Genomic DNA, 18,843 nt, shown 5'->3' with positions numbered 1-18,843 from the left:
CTGTAGGCCACTATGGTTAAAGAGGTACTCTGATGAAAACCCTGCCAAGGATTTCCTGGCTGAGATTTTTTTCCTTCCAAAGGAAAGAGACAAAAAGAATAACCCAAAGCCCATTACTTTCACATTTCAGGCCAAGTTCAGAGGCAATTAGAGGGAACTGGGTTCAAAGCCACAAAAAGCATAGTTCTGCTGAGAACGGAAAGGACTCACTCCAACACGCAACCTCCCTCCTATACACATCAGACAGAGGCCAGGACCTTAAGAAAGAGGAAAACCAAAGAATTCTGAGGGGGCAGAGCACACACTGGGCATCTCCTGACCCAAAAGCCATTTCTGGGCACCGACACAAGGAAATTTTTGCTTTTGACAGTCTCTGTCCCTCCAGAACTTGGAAAGCACAGGCCATCTTGTACTGGGGTGAGTCCTTCCTCCCCGTCCAGACCCTGGTCTCTGTCTGGCCGCCTCCTTTCCCCAGCTGACCATAACTGGAGAGATCATTAGCCACCGTGTAGCTCTTCCTTTGGCTTTCCTCAGGCCCTTGGGGTGAAGTGCCTGGTTCCCAGACAGCCTGCCTCCCTGCCATCTGGGTCTCCTTGTCCCCGCCGCCCTACCCTCCTGCCCCGCCTTTGGTGACCCAGTTCTGGTGGCCCCTGTATCTGCCCCGCCAACGGCCCAGGAGGCTCTGTCAATCTGAGATGCGGCCATCAGCGACTCCATTCCTTTCCGCAACTGATGCCGGCTGGGCTGGGCCCCAAAAAAACAAGCTGCAGCTCTGTGGCTTTTTGGCAGCCCAACTTCTACTTTTGTTTTAACAAGGGGTGGGAGGGAGAATTCGAACCCTGTGGTTATCTGCACTTTAAAACATTTAAACACAGTCTGTCCACCTGCCCGGCACTTTGTGTTTCTCCAGTGAGTCCTCAGCCACACCCCTTCTAAAATAGCACCAATAACTCCAGGCCTGCCCTTGCTGCTGCTTATGTGCATGGAGGATGGCGGGGGACATCTCGAGCCCTGTTCTCTCCTTGGGGAGGAGTCTGGCCTTAACAAACCCTGGGATTCCTCAGAAAGGCAGATGAGCCCATCCTCACAAGGGAAGGACAAGCGTGAGGAAAGGTCCTGTTTGTAGGAACCATTTCCACTAGCTACAAGATCCATTTGCATTTAGAGGGAGAGACTTTCCAGCCAAGAGTCTAATTTCCTTTCCATTTCAAACAATAGCCCTTCTAGTTGCTTTTGGACCATATCACTGATGTGGGGGGAATAGGGAGATCAGAAAGGAAAAGGGGAAAAAGGCAGAGATGGTGGTGGCAGTAAGAGCGTGGTTGACAAGCCCAAAGTTTGTTTCCAAATGGACGGAGTGATGGGAGCTTAGAATTACCTCAGGAAACAGCCTACCATCTCCTCTATCAACAGACAGTTGTTGAGAACCACTGCAATGCTGGTCCCCTGGGAACTGTCTGCCCTTAGGGCTTCCCCATCCTCCCCTTCTTTGTCCGGCATCCTACGGTGTCTCGTCTAAGTTCCAAGATCAGAGTACAAAATGTTTCAGTGAATTCTCTGAGCTTGGGTGACTCCCTGAAGACCATGGCAATGTCACCACCCACCCCTGTGCAACTCTGGAAGGTGCAAGTGGTCCTGGCCTCCACCAAGCTAGTGGCAAGACAAGGGTTGTATCCACGTGGCATTTAGCTGACAGTAACAGGTTAGGTGACTGGAGACACTTCAGTTTGAGACATGGGGAAGGAACAAAGGGGCCTGAACCTCTAAGCTCCTCTCCAGGAGGGCTCTGTCAGCAAGAACCTAAGGAAAGATTATCCCTTTGAGAGGGACCCTTGGAAACAGAGGCAGCTTCTTGATGATCTATGGGGAATTCTAGCAGCCCTGGTGGTTCCTATGAGGAAACAGCATTACAGCCATCCACAGAGAGCAGCCCAGCTTTCACAGCTGTGTGGCAACTGCAGACCTCTTTTGGTGAAGATGGCAAGCCTGGGCGTCTGGGCTGGCCCATGGAAGGATGTAGTTGTCCCACAGTGGAGAGGGCATCAAAGAGAACCCCAGATAGGCACTTCTGCAGGAGACCCGCTAACCACGGCCTCTTAAGAAGGCTCAGACTATGTTCTCCAGTCTTTAGCCTATGCTGTCCACAGGGCATCAGAGCTCTCCTCCTCTACAGAGGATTCACTTCTAGAACCTGGAAACAAGATTCTGCTCACCAACACTGCCACTGAGAGAATAAGAAAAGGACTGACCAGCCCGCAGTTTCCCAACGAGCAGAGGCAGTAACCAAGACCCTGGGATGCCAAGAAAGCCCCAGGCAAGGACTTACACCAGAGTTCATAGTAGTAGTTGCAGCACTGAGACTGTCCACAGCAGTGTCCTGTGTCACAGATGTAGCTCTGATTATTGGTACCCACACAGGTTTCCTTATCCTAAAAGAAACAGAAAACATTTTAGCCTATTAAATTATAGCTTTTAAACACCAGTTTTCTTCTCATCCCCCTCTTCCTGGCCGTCTGCCCACCCTCCACCAAAACAGTTTGTCCCAATGTTTATTCCATTAAGGGAAAAAACAAAACAAAACAAGAAAGAATCACACTACAACAACAGACTTAAAAAAAAAAGGTTTATTAAAGGGGGAAGAGGATTCAGCATACAAAGCCAACTGGTAAAGAGTGGAGTAATGGAAAAGAATCTGAAAAAATAAATCTATCTCTCTATATGTATGTATATGTATAACTGAATCATTTTGCTGTGTACCTGAAACATTGTCAACTGACTACACGTCAATAAAAAATAAGAATTTTTAAAAAATAAAAAATAAATAAAGAGTGGCATTCTCCTTGGACAGAAAAGGGCTGCCTCCCTTTCTTTATGTCTAAGTGGAAACACTCCATGCTCTGGTGCTCAACTCAGCCATTAAGAAGGTGATGATTCTCCTGTAATTAGCAGTACGTTTTAAATAAAACCAGCTTTTCTGTGCAAGTTCCTGGATCAGTCATTTCATTCTCTCTTCAAAACACATGATCAACAAGGTTAATGATACTGTGATTCAAAAGAAGGCTGAAAAAACTTTCTATTAAAATTCTTCAGTCTTAAGAACAAAGGTGACTTGCGCAGGTGACCCAGTCTCATTCCAACTTGCTAGCTCTTTTTTTTTTTTTTTTTTTGCTTATCTGATGATCTCTTAATAATCTTGGATCTAGGATTCATACCGTCCCCTGTCAGGGACAGCTACAGAAAGGGCACTGCTGAGTAACCATCTAGCAGTTTGCCAAATTCTATTCACAGCACCAGTGGATGGGAATGGAAAAGGTTTTTTAAAAATATTTCATAGTTGAAATACCCCACCAGCCAAACTGAACTTCAGCCCCAAATGTCCTCTGGGCCGCATATGATGAGACCTATAGCATCTGGCTTTCAACACTGCTTTATTATAAAGAAGCAGCACATGCACTGGCTGAATACCACTGTCTTTGTGCCAAGCACTGTGTTGGGTACAAGGGATATAAAGATGAATAAGACACTGTTCCTAACCTCAAGAAGCTCAGAGTTAGGAAGGGAAAAAACCCTGCTCAGCAAAGAAACTAAAACCACAGTATTGTATTTGCTGCTACTCAGACTGACCCTGCCCACAGTGTACATCCGGGCGGACGTCTGCCAGTGGAAACTCAAGTCACATGGTCGGTTCTTGCTCCCTGGGCCTTGTTCTACTACGCTGTCTCTTTGGCCAAGGCTATAAACAGAGCACTCCAGCAACTGTCTACAGGGCTAGAGGCCAGGCACCTGAAGCCACAAGAGAGGACAAGGGAAAGGGTACAGCTAAAAACCGGGTCCCCGCCTCAATGCATGTTTCCACTACATCCTCAGGTGTTTCCTGGTCTTTAAGAATCTTAACATCCCGGGGAGTAAAGAGGTTTAGGAAGAAGGAAACATGGGAAAGGGTTTCACAATTGTATTACAAACTGCGTTCTTCCTGGCTTCCCCTTCCCACATCCACCATAAGCAAAACGGCACACCTAGCAGGTGGCCGTCCAGGGGGATGTCTCCTCTGAGGCCTGGTGCACGTGGAGAAGGCAGATCTGTGTTCTTGCTTTTGCTAGAACACACCCTTTCTGAATTCAGAGCAAAACACTGCTTTCATAAGGACGTCAAGAAGTTGCTCCCCAGTTTACCAGGCCCTGAAATGCCATTCTTCTGGCACTGGCTCACAAAAGCATAGTTCAAAATGTCCACATAGTTTCTAAAAGAGGCCATGCAGCCTATACCCCGACACATGAAAGAATCCAGTGACACTCCTGTCTCAAGAAAATTCTCCAGATGAGGTCCAGGCACTGAACACAGGGCAGCCAGCTGGTCCTGTGTGAGGCATGGAATGGAACGTGTCTGAAATATGAACAAGTGGCATCCTCAGGACCTACTGGTGTCAGCTTTTCTCTTGGCTCTCCCATCCCCCTGGGGCAGGAAGCCTGGTATAAACAGGACCCCGCTCTCTTTCCCTGCTCTGCCCCCACTTTCCCAGGGACAGCAGACTGTGGCAGCATCATTTAACCCAGTTCCTCAAACGCTTTTGACCCAGTCTATCTCATCCCCTGTCCTCCTCCCCCTGCCCCCAGACAGCATCCCCAAGCTGCCTGGGATGGTCTTGGTTATAGGAACTGTCATTTTCTGCTGCAGGAGGAAGGAAAGCAGGTGGTCAAAGTTAAAGAAGGCAAGACATGGACTCAGGGACCTTTAGCAAGGAAGAAATGAAGGAGGATTGGGAGGGTAGTGAGATATGAGTGTCGTGAGCTCCTCACGAGGTAGGAGCTGGTAGGAGAGGAAAATCCAGGAGCCTTGGTTTGGTCCCAGCTCTGCCACTACAGAGGAATGGGGCTTTGGGCAAGTCAGGGCTACTTAAAATGCTCACTCATGTCTCCTTCAGCCCAAAGTCTTTATTAGTCTCCCTCCCCCACCCCACCTCTGACACAGCAGCCTCCAGACAATGCAAGGGCTCCAGAAATCTGTCTCCTCTCAGTCAAAACAAAGAACAGAGGTGCGCGAATGCTGCGTGGTGGTCTTCCGCCTTCCCTGCATGAGGAGCCCAATCGTGGGTGGCCCAGAAGACTTTCGAGGACCTCCAGGCAGCTCAAGACCCAAAAGGTTAAGATTCAGTCAGACCTGGGTTCAAAGCCCAGCTCTCACACTACGCTTATTAACTACGTGAACTTGGGTAAGAGAAATAACTTTTCTGAGCTCTTCATCAACAGTACTCTATGAGCCATTATTGCCAGGCATGAAAGACCATTCAAACAGCACTTTGCATTCACTTAGAACTATTTCAGAACAATAAAGTTCACTGGCGACGTGGGCTGCTCCAGACTCACGAAGAACAGAAAAAGGAACGGGAGAGAATGCAATGGAAAGTACAAATATGAAAAATTCCCTGCACTCTGTCTGAGTACCCTTTGCTTTTCTTCCAAGCATCTCCAAGCGCTCTACACATATTATGTTGTTCAGGCCAACTCTTGAAGACTGGGAAGTTAATATTCCTCCCACCCTCCTTTCTCGAGAGTGAATCAGAGAATAACCTGCGCTCTCCCTACAGGCAGGACCTCTGTCTCCTTATCCCTGGCCCCAACCCCAGTATGAGCACAGTGCTTGGCACTATCTCCACAAAGCACAGTAAGCTGAGGGGAATAATATGGCTAGTGTGTACTGAGCACCTGCTAGGTGCCAGGCACTGTTCTAAATGCCTTACAAGTATTCCTTCATCTAAACTTGAAAGCAACACTATGAAGTAGGTGGTATCAGGGAACTGAGGTCAAGGGAGGCTAAGCAACTTGCCTGAGATCACACAACTAGGAAGTAGTCCAATTAATTCGCCTGACTCCAGAGCCTGAGCTTTTAACTATTAAGCTATAGCCTCCTTGGTTTAAGTTATACCTCTTCAGTTGCTTAAATAAATCCACTAAAAGCCCAAATCAAACACAATCAACATTTTGTCTTTGAAAGAAAAGATAAGGGCCCTGCCTTTGTGGAGCTCTTTTGATTTTGAGAACATTTTCTACTTGGCAGTGAGGAGGGGCAACATGCTTGGGGTTCCTCCCTTCTTTGCTTGAAAGGTCATTATTTTCGCATACTGATTTTCTGAAAAGCAGAAGGGTATTTCATCCTAGTGTGGAATGTGGGGCCTTCAGTCCTACCTTCAGCATTTATTGAGTCCCTACCTTGCACCAGCACTGAACTCTGTGGGAGTGGGGGACCCACAATGGGCAAATAAATGGCCAAAATACTCATGATCTTTGTGCTCATAGAGCGCCAGGTCTAATGCAAGATGATAAAGTAACCATACAGATCAAATTGTAACTAGGAAGGTAAAATACATGATTCAGTGACTCTAACTTACAAAAGATAAGACCTAGGAACTAGTCAAGGAAGTCCAGATAGCTGTGAGGAAGGCAAGCTTGAACCGAGATAGCCAGGATGATTAGAAAGTTAGTAACCAGGGAAGAGGGATGGGAAGAACATTCCAGGCAAAGGAAATGGTGCAAGCAAAGCCCTTTAGCCAGGAGATGGTTGAAACAGTAGGTAGGGAAGTTAGGTAAGTGGGGACCAGACTGTGCAGGGAGGTGACAAGATCAGATTTGCCTTTAAAGATAACGTCTTCCCAGCAATGTTTTCATTTGCATAAACTCCTGCCCCCCACCCCCAAAATAGGCTAGAAACGTAGAACTTATCATAAGGGAACTTCGAGTGAATAACAAATGCTCTTATGCTGAGGTCTTTCACCTCAGGATGACTGTGGTGATGACCATGACCATCAAGAGCCTCACCTATTACAGGTGAGCCTTCAGCTCTGATACCACAGGGACCAGCTTCAAGATACAGGGCACATACAGTCATCAAACAAAAAGCTCAGGCACGAAGGAGAAGCAAGGAAAACCAACACTGCCCTGGAAAGAACTTTTTTTTACAATGGAAAAGGATGAACAGTATGCCTTTTGCACATATGCAAAAAATTATCTCATCTCTTTGGTGGCAGCATAAACTGTGGGACTAACATCATTTTCCTTAAGAGTTTCCATGTCTTAGAGTTGCTATTCTTAGCTGAGCCACTATAAAGGTCAATTTAATCAGCATAAGAACTTTCAAAGTGCCAGCATAAAAAGAGACACTGGGCAATAATGGTTCCCCAGGGATGGTTTTAATTTGCCAATTTGTGGGGCTGGAAAACCTTGCTAGCAACTGGCAACAGCGTTTTCATGCCCTTAGGAAAGCACTGAAGTTTTAAAGTTTAAAAGTGAAAAATAGGAAAACTGAATTCCTTCACAGGATGCTAACGCGCAGACACTAAATATCTTGGCTGCTGGATCTGAAAGAATCTGGAGCACCACCTCTGGCCTTCTCTGCGGGGAAAACAAATGGTTTCTAATGGAAACGTTCATTTCCACAAATCAAATAACAAATACGTATTGACAGCCTTCACCACGTGCCAGGCACTGTGCTGGATGTTACAGCTACAGCACCAAGCAAGAGACTCTGTAGGAAAAGATGCTGCTTCTGGCACATAGCTGGGTAGGTAACTTTAAAAATTCTTCTACATCAAAACCCCTAGAAATACTGGCTAACAATATTCTTTTGAATTACACAACTGAGCTTACAAGAAAGCAAGGAAGAGCCCCAGGAGTCAAAAATGTTGGAGGCGGGGAACTAGAAGCTTCAGTGGTAAATGAGATCAGGCCTTTCCAGTTGCCCTGGAAAGAGGGGCTGCTTATTCTCCTGGGTCAGCCTAAAACAGGGAATTAGAACTTAGCCTCAATATAAGGTGAAGACTCTCGAAGAGAGAGAGACTAGGGGAAAAAAAATAGCCCGTTGGCACACAGTGACAATAAGAAAGGTCTGAACTGAGAGGAAAAAAGTATATCCTCTAATAATCTGTAACCATAGGTCTTTCCACAAGTTAATTTGAGATCTGAATTGCACTACTACCTGGCCTGAGAATCCCCAAGCCAAAAATTTAACACGAAAAGTAGTCCCAGACTGGGACATCCGGCAGAAGAAATGTAAAACTCTGAAGAGACCTACCCTCAATCAGGGCATGAAATATGCCCACAAATAAAGCTCTGCTGAAGATGAGCTCACACAAAATACAAAAACTTATGCAAAAATAATCCATCACAAATAAGACTTGGGAAATTCAACAGTTAGCAGGATAAGGCTCTCTAAAAAAGTTTAATAGAATGATCAGATAAACTGTAATATATTATGTATGTTTCAAATGATTAAAGCCACAAAGAATGAATGAAAAACATGAAAAAAAAACATACTGAAAAAGAGACAGTAAACAAATGGATTTGGGGGGAAAAATAAAAGAAAAGTTGTAGAAAAATAGTTATTAAAATTTAAAACTCAACAGATGGGTTACACAGAGATTAGACCAAGTTAAAGAGAGAATTAGTGAACTGGAAAACAGATCTGAGAAAAGTATCCCGCAAAGGGCTTCTACTAAGAAAAAACACAGAAATGGAAAATGAGCTATAAAAAGCCCAAGAAGGAAAGAAGAAAACACAGGAGAGGCAATATTTAAAGAGACCACTGAAAAATTTCAGAACTAATTAAAGACAGGTAATTTTCAGACAATAAAAAACTCACACCTGAGCACATTTTTGAAACTAGAGAACAACAAAGAGAAAAGGATCTTAAATACATTCTAGTACGAAAATACTAAAAATTAACAAGTGAAATTAGAATTTAAAGAAGTAATAAGCTTCATAAGGATAATAAAACTGAGTAATAGGAGCTTTACATGGGGCAGTCAGGAAAGGCCTCCCTGAGAAGGTGATGTCTGAGTTGAGCCCTGAATGATGAGGAGTCAGCTAAAGCAGACCTGCAGGAACATTGTTCCAAGAAGAAGGAATGTCAAATGCATGCAAAGACACCAATGTAGGAATGAGCTTGGTGTGCTCAAGGGAAAGAAAGAAGGCTAGCGTGACTGAGTACAGTGAATCTCAGGAAAGTAGTGTGAAAGGAAGAGCTGAGAACTCAGGAAAAAGCCAGACCTCATATGCCTTCTACAACATGCAAGCAACTTGAACTTAGAATCAGCTATTTGTGTTCTATCCTAGATAAGACCCTTTAAATTCTGAAAATGCAACACTTTCAGGTCCAGGTCCGTAGAAAAAGATTTATAGGTGTTCGTAAAATATACTCTTTAAAGTGTCGTGGATTTGCCTCTGTTTTTACAATAAGAAAGTTAAAATCACTTTCCCCCTAATACTAATGGTTTCAAGAGCTGGAGGAAATAAGTAGAACTGTTCAAAGGTACACATTTTAAATTGGGAGGGAGGATGTTACAAAAGACTTAGGGATGAAGGAAAGTAAGCTCAGATAGAGGAATGATTCAGTAGAAATCCTGGCCTATTGTTCCCAGGGAGTTATTCTAATCTCCCCTTCTTTGATGGTAGAGATTGTCACATTCCATTTTTGTATCTTTCACAATATATACTACATATGACAATTACTCCTTCAAGCTTTACTAAAGGAGCTCAGTTTCTTCCTTTCTGCTAAAGGGCAAGTCATTGCTAAGAAGTTAACCAAGGCCCTGCTTTGTGATATTAGGAATGAATATTTAAGCTGTTTGGTTGAGTTCAGTAATTTTCCAAAAGGACAAATAGCCTGGGCAGGTTCCTCTAACCAAGTTAATAAATCTAGTCTGATTAAGATTCAGCCTCATCCCTCAGATGTGATAGTGTGCTTTACCCCTTAAGGACTCTACACTCCAGCTCCCTGGGCTCAGGAGCACCCAGTCTCCAATCCTCTAGCTGTAAAGTACTTTAAAGGGTAAAGCCAAAGTCTGGAGCTCATGACACACTTGAGGACAGCCTGGGACCAATGTGGGGAACTGCGGCTCCAAGATTTGGCATTAGTGTGTGCTGCTGAAGGGGAGTCCCTGGGACCCCTGCTGCAGGAGGGACAAGGTCCCTTTACTTCAACCTGTGAGGGTCTCCTGGAACAATTCCCTCTGCGAACTCCCGAAGACTGACACTCTCCAAGAATCTGAGGAAGGGCTGCACAGGGAATCAGAACAAACCAGGACCAAGGACCTACTATACAGAGCAAAGAATTATATTCAATTTCTTGTAATAAGCTATAATGGAAAAGGATCTGAAAAAATATATGTATTTAAGTGTACATATGCATATATGTGTGTGTGTATAATAAAACTGAGTACCTTTGCTGTACACCTGAAACTAAGATTGTAAATCAACTAAATCTCAATTAAAAAATTTAAAAATAAAAAAAAATCAGAGCATCTTACAAATGAGCTAATTTGCCCTAAAGCAGCAATGAACACATTTGGACAATGAACACATTTGGAAAACAGAGATTCCTTTCCCAAAGTATGGTCAGTAGGCCCCAAATCACCTAGGGTATTTGTTAAGAATGTAGATTGAGAACTTTTGGGGGCAGAGACTGAAGATTTGTCTTTTAAAACACACTCTTCTGATTATGCTCATATATATCCAAGTTTGAAGACCATCGCCCTATGTTTATACTAAAACATACAATAAACACAGCTCCTGTCCTCTAAAAGTGGAATAGTCTAACATTCTCTTTCTCAAATCCCCAACACATCCCAACCCAGTTACCCCCTAGAGTAGCCACTTAGAATCAAGGTACATAGAATTATTTATATTCTCTCTGCCTCATTCCATAAAAAGATACCAACAATGGATCACAAACATAATTTTTCTTAAATGTGACATGTTAGTTAGGTACACTCCTATCCACACCAGTACTGCTACTGCCAAAGCTGCACTGCAACTGGATCCTCATTAAACAGCCCCCAAACAGAGCAGCCAAGCAAAGAAATTAAAACCCATTTCCTGTGTTGCTATTAGGAACCCGAATAACAAACCCAGAAAAAGCCACTTGACCCTGATAGGAAAATCCCAGAGCAAAGATCGGAAGTTGCAACATATCCCACGGTTTTATTAAAGGCTACCGGTCTACAGCCCAGTGCATGCAGGCCTGCAGGGAATGGCTGGCTGCAGTGACTTGGGACACTTGGTTAACGGGCCACTTTTTTCACCCCTGGACACTTAGAAGGAAGAAGTTCTACCTGGAGGTATCCCGGCAAGCCCTCATCACTGGCCGATTCTGCCACAGAATAAATGCACTGAGAAGTATGGCATCTTCAGCAAGGGCTGGTGCAGATAGCTGAGGGACAAAATAGCACGTAGCAAGCGATGGGGCAGGTGGCACTCAGGCAGGGCAGGAGGGCAATTCTGCTGACTACTGTGTCTCCACAGTTGGTCCCATGTGGGCAAGTCCCTTCCTTCACACTACCTGTGTCACTGCTCTCCTGCCTGAAAGCAGCAATTGTAAACTGGTGGCCCTCAGGCCACAATGCACCCACTAAGGAGTTCTATGCCCAAGTGGTACCTTTGTTTTACAACTTCTTTTAAAAAAATGGAATTAACTGTCTCATTTTAAAATGAGAACGATTCATACAGAAATTCAGATTTCCAGCTTCTGAAAATCCAGGGCCCAAATTCCCTTAGGGCCACATTAGGCTGCATCACATGTCTGGGCTCTGGCCCTGCCCCAGCCTCCCCGTCACCCCCACTGTCCAAAACCCCAATCACATGATATCAGCATGTCGCTGCCTGGCCCCTGTGGGCATCTGATTAGCTCCTGCTGCTCTCAAGTTCAGTAAGATACTGTTCATCCCCTCACCATGAGGGTAAGGCCTGCTGCAGAGGCCCAAATGGCAGACATCCAGATTTCTCTAAATGGAGGCTCTGGTGACTCCTTACACACTGCATGGACAAAGAGGAGGGTCCCTCTGCTGAATGAGAAGAATACCTCTAGACAATTAGGAAAACCTCTTGCTACAAAACTCAGGAAATGCAACAGAAAATCAAGTTCTGCCCAGTGCCTGTGTTTATCAAGCATCCAGCTGGGCATTTTTATCTAGGTTATGTATTCCCCTCTTCTTATAGGAAACGAGGAAACCAAGGTTCAGAGTGATCACACAGCCAGAACAATTTTCCCACTAAAGCCCAAATTTCAGTGGAAAGAACTGAAAGCTTAGCGGTTACCCTAAACTTTCATGCTAGGTGCTGACAGGCACAAAAATGACAGATAAGATATGGACTTTGCCTTTGAGGTACTCTGTAATAACTAAATTGTTAGGTTAAAAAAAAAAGTTACGTTTTAGTTGCTGAAAATCTTCCTGAAATAATTCATGTTCATTTTGTGCCTTAATTAAGTACAGTCTAATCAACAGAATTCATTCTTAAAAAAAAATTTTATAATGTGGCAAAGCCTCAGGGTCATGATTTGGAGCAATGATGATGATATATATATACAACACACACATATATAATCAGTATATATAGTACACATTTATATAGAACTCAAGCTTTTCAAACTTCTTTAACAGTCAGCCTCACATTCAAGCCTGCTGGCTGGCCAGACCCCTACAGGAGATATGCTACCAGTACCACCACCCACATCTGCCAGATAAGGAACTGACACTCAGTCTAAGGCTGCGGATGACAGAATTGAACTGTCAAAACCCTGGTCTTCTGCCTTTTGGTTCAGTATTCCTTTTACAACAGTCCTAGCTCATTGAAGTCTTTGTTATATCTTGAAAATGGCTCTTGATCAAACAAAATAATCACTTCTTTGCCCAGAAAAAGGCATAGTTTTTCAAAGGGATCTGAACTATTGAAGGTTCAAGTTAACTTGCTACTGATGTGCTTTAAAAGAGATTCACCTCAGTTTTACTGGACCATGAAAAACCCATGTGGGGTCTCAGAGACCTTCCTCACTTTAAGCAAAATTCTAAATTTAACCTCATTTTTTCTCAGCAGTTCCATCCCACTGCAGCAGGCTCTTGTTAGGAGCAAAAGAAGTAATAATGGGACTCGTCTTATGTGCCTGACTGTCCAGAGACTAGTGTCAGAGATTTACTGCCAGTAAAAAGTTCAGCACTGTTCAAGGAAACCATCTACTTCTACCTTGGACAAAGGGTTACATTAAAAATGGTCTCCCTGCAAACAGATACAAGACAAAAGAAAAACTCCAGAGGCTTTCTCCACAAGACTCTGAATAACTTTAAAGAACTTTCTGAATTTTAAGACTTTAAACCTAAAGATTAAAAGAGACGCCAAATGATTTAGAAGAAAGGGGAATTTAGCACCCTCCTTTTCTGTATGTTATCAGGAATAGATTACATACAACAAACCCAGGCCACAACAATAGGCACCTGGCTTGAAATATGGCCTAATATTAAAATAACTGCAGCCTAATTGTTCTTTAAGATGTATAAAGTTGTTTGGGCCCTCCTGAGATCCTGCCCTTCTAGAGTGGTGGTTATCCAGATTTTTCAGAGTTAAGAGAGAAAAATGTCAGCTCCAGAAGAGCTTGATCTTATCTATAAGATAAAAATTAAACTCTTGTCCTTGATAAGGCATAGTTCCTGCTGATGAGGGACAACCAAGATGTCAAGATTCTAAATCCCTTGGCAAGTAATACATCCTGCTTAGAATGCAGCAGGAAAAAAATAACACCCATTTCCCCTTCATTAAAACATCTCAGTCCACCCTCCCGAGGCTTGTGAGTTGGGACTGCTTCCTAGCAGAGTGCCATGCACTCTGCAGCAATAGGTTTCATCCTCAAGTTTCTCCACCTTGGCATGACAATCAGCCCTTGGTGTCCATAGGGCAGAACCCACAGATGCAAGAGGGCCAGCTATACTTTGCCATTTTATATAAGGGACTTGAGCATCTTCAGATTTTGGTATCTGCGGGGGTTGTGGAACCAAACCCTGTGCATACCCAGGGACAAGTGTACTGACATCTGGAGCCAGATAAGTCTTTGCTGTGGGGACCGTCCTACATATTGTAGGATGTTTAGCAGCATCTCTGGCCTCTACTCACTAGATGCCGGAAGCAACACCTCAACCCACTCCTTAGTTGTGACAACCAACAATGTCCAAACATTGCCAAATGTCCCTTGGGGAGGGGGACAAAACTGCCCTTAGTATAGAACCACAGTTCCAGCCAAGCTGCACCACACAACTTAGTGCAGGATGGTGTTCCATCCAGGCCCATTGCCTGATTGTCTCATGGGCTCCCCAACCACTCTGTAAATTCCCCAAGAGCAAGATGAAGTCAATCTCACAAGAGCACCTACCCTAGCAAAGGATCGGACATGCAAAAACCTTCAGAAAGTACTAATCCTGGTGACTGACAGTCAGGTGACCCCAGGGGCTAGACCTCTCGTGCACTCCCTGTGCCTCTTCGCCACGCGGTACAAGCAGCAGCATGAAAGGATCCTCCAAGGGTTATGCTAAGGCTGTGGTGGTGTGATTTCACATGATGTTTGAGAGACCTACCCACAGCTCTCTGATCATAACAGGTTTACAGTAACCCAGGAAAATCTGAGGCTGAACCATCAACCTGGAACCTTATCCCAAAGCGGGGGAGTGAATACACATTCTATTTTTGTTGGCAGCCTGTCCCAGCTCATCCTGGGCCTCCCCCCCACACTCCAGAGCCATACCCAGAGGAGTGGGAGGTCACAGGTATTCAAGCCACTGCCTGGTGGGTGACCAGGGATTTCCAAACCCTTGATGAAAACCACAGGATAGGCTGGGCAGTATTTGAAACCAAGAATGAGACCATGCGTCACAGTTCAGTGGAAGTCCCTGAGAGCATGTTTCTTAAGCAAGAGACTCAAACAATAATGAATTTTCTGGCCTCCTTGATGCAATACCCCAGGGAACCAATGTCTTCTGTGCAACTCAGTCCCAGCAAACCATAGGCCATTTGTAGGAAAAGCAGTCACTGTGTCACACTCTGGCCATTCTCAAAGCACGTCTCCCTTGGTCCTGCGATGAGTATAGCTTTCTGCCACTGCCCCTCCTCTCTCTTTTAGTTAAAAGAACAAGATAGGCCAGCAAGTCACCTAGGACTGAATCACCATTTTCAGCAACAGATGCCTCTTGTGTGGTCCAGGGTTCAAGTCCAGTTGGGCCCTGCCCAGAGCAGCTATGGCTACAGAGTGGGACACAGAAATGGCTAAAGCAGATCAACATGCAGGGCTGTTTCAGCTCACTGTTGCTACCAATTTGTAACAAAGTCAGTAAGTGCCAGGGAGGGAGAGTTATGGTCTGGCTGCTAGGGAGTCAGGCCAGGGGAAGGAATTTCATAGCAGTTGTTAATGCTGTCTTTTTTTTTTTTTTTTTTTTTAAGTAGCCCCAAATAATTCTGTTTTCCTGGACTAAAATTTACCTCTTCAAGGAAAAGGGGTGGGAGGGGGGTGGATCAAACTCATGGGATATTACTGGAGGAAGTGAATGTTTTCTTTGGCTCCATCCTGGATAAAAGTTTCAAAATCAGCAGATACAGTCTTCTTTTCCACTGAGTTACTGTCCAGTCTGCTGGTTTCTCTTTGCTTTGATGACAGGAATGTGATGAAAAACAAGCACATTCCTCTAAAAAAGCAGCTTCTTGCAACAGAGATAGTTGGGGGTTTTTTAAGTCACCTGAAAGGGCTTGGATGAGAACCATCCTTTCTCATCTTTAGGTGACAGGAGGGTGTTCTATGGAGCTGTCACTTGTTTTCACAGATGAGTTTCAATGAGAATTTTAGCTTCAGCCTCTGGTAGTAAAAACAAGTGTGACTTTGGTGTTTGCTGCATTATAGACAGCCAGTCCCCTTCCCAGCAGGGTCTTGCTTAATAGAGAGAGGCTAATTGAGCACACATGGGAGGGTAATGGTGACTGGGAGTCAACACTCTGTCCCGTGCAGAGAACAGGGCACGCAGGGGAGAAGGTCTGGCTACAGATTTGGGGGCAGGTACCATACCAGGTATAGGCAAGAGCAGGACAACACCGAGGAGACCTGGCTTCCAGAGCCACCACCGCCATACATTAACTGTGTGATCACGAAATGGTAACTTCTTGAGTTTCGGTTGCCTCACAGTAGAAAGGAGATAAGCCCTCCTACCTCAATGATGGCTGCTGTGATGAAATAATAGAAGTATCATGTCAATGTTGGCTGATATTCAGCAGTTGGGGAGCTTAAATGAGAAGTGGGCAAATTCCCTCTGCCCTTCCCCTGGTCATGGCTCCCCCCTTGCGCTCCAGGCCATCTTCCACCACAGCATGGTCAGTGTTATCCTTGGGAGCCCCCAAGATCTCCTACTGTGTCCAGGGAGTAACGGGGGTTCAACATTCTGGTTGCCCTGTCACCTGCAGCATCAGACCAAGCAAGGGCCTGTGGGCACCAGCTCCCCTTTTCAAGAATACAAACAGCCCCTTGGGCCAGGAGCTGGCCTCCAGAGCCCTTCTGTCCATGACATTGTAACACGGGCAAGGGCACACTGCTTGAGAGGGTCCCAGACCCACACCATTTTCACAGAAAAAGGCAACATTCCGAGGTGCAAGATTATCAATTATTGTCTTGATGGATCTAGCCTGCATTCCATCAACTAAAACTTGCCATCACCTGCGTCCTTCCATATGTCTACAGTGCCACAACTGAGACCACTGGACTGTGGAAAGGACCACCTGCAAAAGCCATCTTTTCACACCTCTGAACTGTAGCCACTCCTAATGCCACCTGCCTCATGCTCCAATTACCTGCATGCTTGTTCTACATCTGGGCCTGCCTGTGAGGGCAGGGTTCAAGTTTATACCTCTTTGAACTCACAACATGCTTTGAGTCAATAGGCGCGCAACACTTCTCAGACATAGATGCTGGTCATGAAAACCCTCCAGCATTTCAAAATCAATACCTTCTGAATTAAACATGAAATAGAATTCATTCAAATCAGCAAACCAAGAACATTCTGTTGCAATCTTGTTCTCTGAAAATCAGGAATCCATCTGTTTAGGGATACATGATGGATTCCCTCTTAACCAGAAAATTCCTTTTCTGATCTTGCCAGATAATAAAGGGAAAGCATGCTGACTTGCATGTTGTATCTAAAATTTGGCACATGGTGCCACAGACAAAAAGTTCAGCAGGTGACTCTCTTCTGAACTTTAGCTCCTCTAAGCACAAAAAGACTGTTCTCTAGCCAACACTGTGAGCTGTCTTAACTGTCCTTTGAATGGAAGAACTAATACAGCCTAAGGCCTGTCTGCCCTTTACAGACACTGAATTCATGGCACAACCATCAGATTGAAAGCCCCTAATGCTTTCCTCCTCCTCTGTGTCATAAAGGACACCAACACTTGGTGAACCAAGATTCTTGTCTTGTCTCAGGCATACTTTCTACCAAGACTCACAGATGACAGTTTCCCTTCTCATCCGCAGGAGAAAACAAAAACAGCACTGTCCACCTGATCTGTCTGGAATGCTCTTTTCCCGGATCACATGTCTGGTAAACTCCTACTCATCCTTCAGGACTCAGATCAGGTATCACCTTCTCAGGAAAGCTTTCTGTGCCCACCCCCCTCCCCAGGCCTGATTTAAGACAGTTCCCCACCCTCTGCTCTCCTAGTTCCTGGGGAATTCCTCTGTTTCAGGCTTAGCGCATTGTCATGTAATTATTTCCATGCTTCTAAAGTGCAGCTGGTAGGGTAGGGGGTGAGTTGGGGGTGGGAGGAGAGTCTCTCAAAGCATGGCCAGAAACTACCTGGGTCGGAACCACCTGGGGAACGTAATAGAAATGCATATTCCTGGGCCCTGGGCCCACACCTACTGAATCTACATTTTAATAAGCTCCACTCTCCCAGGTGATTTTTATGCATGTTGAGTACTATTGCATTAGAGTGTGAGGTCCTTGGAAGTAAGAATTGTGCTTTCCTTATCCTTTGTGCCAGGTCCACATTCGTTAAGTGTTCAAAATCTCCATGCAGTGGCTTTGTTCAGTAGATGCTGCCTGCATAAGAACCTGCCACAAAGTAAAATGCACATGGCCACTCAGAGACGAGCAGTGTCTTTTCTGGTACCTGGGCCACCTAGAAACAACCTTCAGAAAATATACCCCAACTGGAATGACGCATTAATCCACCCCACTCACAGACACTGGGCAATACAGTGCAGGTAGTGAGAAAAACTCCAGGCTTTGGAATGAAAAGACCTGGGTTAAAAAAAATCAGTTACCATTTCCCTGGCTAGCTGAGCAACTTTGGACAAATGGCTGAACGTCTGTAAGCCTCAGCATGCCCTTCTTAGAAACAGAATCACACCACCATGTAAGCCAGGGACGTTACATGGATTAAGAAGGAAATAATGTATGAAAGTACACATATACTATGTATGATAAAGACCAACAGCATATATGTTTTGTGCCATTTTCTTAAAAACAGAACTATCACCAAGTAATCTTTAGAAGACTGGCTTTTACACAGCTCCAATAAAGACCATAGTTACACTGTCAGACACAGAATTGCTAGACAGACATAAAATTATGTAACCAAAAATACTCAGGGTTTTTAAAGGTAAAGTTTGAACCACAGAAGCCTAGGGCAGAAAAGGCCTTCGAGAAGCTCTCTAGTTCAGCCTACCACCAGGAACCCGTTCAGAAACAAGAACAAAGATTCACCTGCTGTGAATCCTTGGAGATGCTCCCCACAACCAACCCAGTCCTTTTCTCTACCCACCGTGGCATCCTTTCACTTAACGGAGCAGAGGTTACTGGACACGAGCCCTCCTCTTGACATCTCAATATGTAAGATTAACAGTATATTACACCAGTACAGTAACTGACAGCCTCCCAAGTCTCACTCAATGCACAATGGCAGTGACAAGACCCCAGGGCAAGATCTCTTGCCCACTACATTTTCCATTGTAAAGGAACCAGTCCTCTAGCTTCTAGTTTCCTATACCCTGCATCCT

General features: G+C 44.8%; 1 protein-coding gene across 2 annotated transcripts in view; it reads right to left on the bottom strand.

The window, feature by feature from the left end:
* The window catches only part of WBP1L (WW domain binding protein 1 like), a 52,823-nt gene that overhangs the window by 11,657 nt on the left and 22,323 nt on the right, over window positions 1-18,843 (bottom strand). For both annotated transcript variants that reach the window (XM_031461665.2, XM_031461666.2), the window contains exon 2: window positions 2,327-2,429. In XM_031461665.2, the coding sequence (XP_031317525.1) occupies window positions 2,327-2,429 (103 nt within the window). The remainder of the gene's footprint in view (window positions 1-2,326; window positions 2,430-18,843) is intronic.

Source organism: Camelus dromedarius, chromosome 8 (assembly GCF_036321535.1).
Source record: "Camelus dromedarius isolate mCamDro1 chromosome 8, mCamDro1.pat, whole genome shotgun sequence".
NCBI lineage: Eukaryota > Metazoa > Chordata > Mammalia > Artiodactyla > Camelidae > Camelus > Camelus dromedarius.
This window is presented reverse-complemented; position numbering and strand designations above follow the sequence as displayed.